Genomic DNA, 1,977 nt, shown 5'->3' on the forward strand with positions numbered 1-1,977 from the left:
AGGAATGCTGTGAGGCAAGGGGGAAACTCTCATCTCTGGGGTTGTGGCATTTCCCCTCTGTTTCTCATTCTGTGTCCTTCCCAAATGGAGCGAGTGAACAGACAAGGAAGCAATTTAGGAAGGTAACTGGTGAAACCACCTAATTGCCTGTCTTTCTCTCACACTGTTGCCTTAAGGGAGAAAATGAGGCAAGAAGCAAAGTTGCACATTGAAACCTTTCAGTTACTGTTGTTAGGGCTGCTGAGGGTCTGTAGGGGCACAGGAAAGGGAGGAGTTACATTTCAGGCTATATTCAGGAGAGAAAAGCCTTTCTCTTAGCTCATACGTCGTAACAGGTTTGCATTTCTCAGCAGAAACACTGAGTTGTTAACTTTTCTTCCCTTCTTCTTTCCCCAGCATTATCACGCTTTTTCCAGCAGCCGGAGTCGCAGACAGTGGAAGAAAATGGCATGGCCCGGTTTGAGTGCCGGATCGAGGGGCTGCCCTCCCCTGTCATCACCTGGGAGAAGGACCATGAAGCTGTTCCAGCAGAATCCAGGTGATTCCCAGATTGCTTTCCTGGGCCAGCTTGAAAAAGAGCAAAGCAAAACCTGACCATTTAGGATGTGGAAGTCATTCTATAAAATGGTAGAATGACAAGAGAGGTGATAGACCGGGTTTGGACCTGATAACTAAGTCATATAAGAGGAGGTATTCAAGAGGCCCAGGAAAAAAAGTCCATAAACACCTAAATAAAATATCTTTCCCCCAGATATCCAAACCACAAAGGAAGAACAACCCTTGATATTGTGCCAGTTATTACAGCACAGAACCTGCACTCTGCAAGGGCTTGTATGTGCCTGGGATGGGGTATGGCAAGGCATGGACTGCTTTGGCTTGTCCCCTTGTGTGAAATGACACAGAATTCTTTGGGGGATTGGGGCCTGGGGTGAGGATTCTTGACCTGGGCATACCTGACTGTGCTCCATGATGTGGTTTTTCTTTGATTTTGGTTATGGTTTTAGTGGGAGGTCTGTAGACATCACTTCTGCAGGGGATCAGTGACTGAATTGTCCTTTAGTTCTTAAAAACTCCTCTTCTGTTCTGCAGAAGGAGCTGTTTCCCACCTGGGGAAGTTAATCCAAGTGTCAGAAGAGGAAAAAAAGAGGGTGGGGTGGGGAGGATGTTTAGGAATACTTTTGCAGCAGTGACTGTTTCTATAAGACTACCCACTTATATCCTTGAGTCTGGAGTGTGGCATCTAAAGGTTCATAGGACTCTGTTGCTTCGTAATGAAAAGAAAATTAATAAAAAAGGAAGGAAAAAAACAAAAAAGAAGGGATTGTAGGGAGAAGTGTGCCATAGATACAATGGCTTTTTAAATGAGACAGCTCGATGGATATTGTGAAATTACTTGCTCAGAGATTGCTTTCATCACAGGCAGCCTGAAAATTGTTTTCCTTGTAAAAGCCAGGCCATAATCTCTGGCTGCAGATCTTGCTTTTTAAATCATGTTCTAGCTAATATGCTTTTTCAGAAGGATTTGCTTTTTTTGTTGTTGTCTAGTTGTTGTTGGATTTAATATAACCGGCTTTCAAAGGAATTAAGTGAATTCCAGGAAATGTTGGCTGCCAACCAGAGCTTTCTATTATCCTCCCTGCATCATGCCTAAGGATAGGATCTCAGGCTGGCCTGATTACTGTGGGCTGCCTCTTGTGCAGACTTCGGATGAGCCTGTGAAAATGCAGCCCTTTGGCTGGGCAGGTGTCAGGGTGATGATTTCATATTCCCGAATAGCCGGGCTTGGGAGGGTGTGCAAAATCAGGCTTGGGGACTGGAGATACAGTCTTGGAGTAATGTTACTAACATCAGTGTTTGTGATTTAAGAAGGCTAGAATAATTGTGTGGAACTCACATTGCTTTTCCCTTTCCTTGCTTTCCCTTTTCCCCCCTCTTTTTTTCCTTTCCCCCCTCTTTTCCCCTCCTTTTTTCCTCTTT

At 44.6% G+C, this 1,977-nt stretch overlaps 1 protein-coding gene across 4 annotated transcripts in view; it reads left to right on the plus strand.

Annotated features, from left to right (window-relative positions):
* The window catches only part of IGDCC4 (immunoglobulin superfamily DCC subclass member 4), a 56,273-nt gene that overhangs the window by 7,084 nt on the left and 47,212 nt on the right, over nucleotides 1-1,977 (plus strand). For all 4 annotated transcript variants that reach the window (XM_017736299.1, XM_017736300.1, XM_017736307.1 and 1 more), the window contains exon 2: nucleotides 397-538. In XM_017736299.1, coding sequence (XP_017591788.1) covers nucleotides 397-538 — 142 coding nt within the window. The remainder of the gene's footprint in view (nucleotides 1-396; nucleotides 539-1,977) is intronic.

Source organism: Corvus brachyrhynchos, unplaced genomic scaffold, assembly GCF_000691975.1.
Source record: "Corvus brachyrhynchos isolate BGI_N302 unplaced genomic scaffold, ASM69197v1 scaffold200, whole genome shotgun sequence".
Lineage (NCBI taxonomy): Eukaryota > Metazoa > Chordata > Aves > Passeriformes > Corvidae > Corvus > Corvus brachyrhynchos.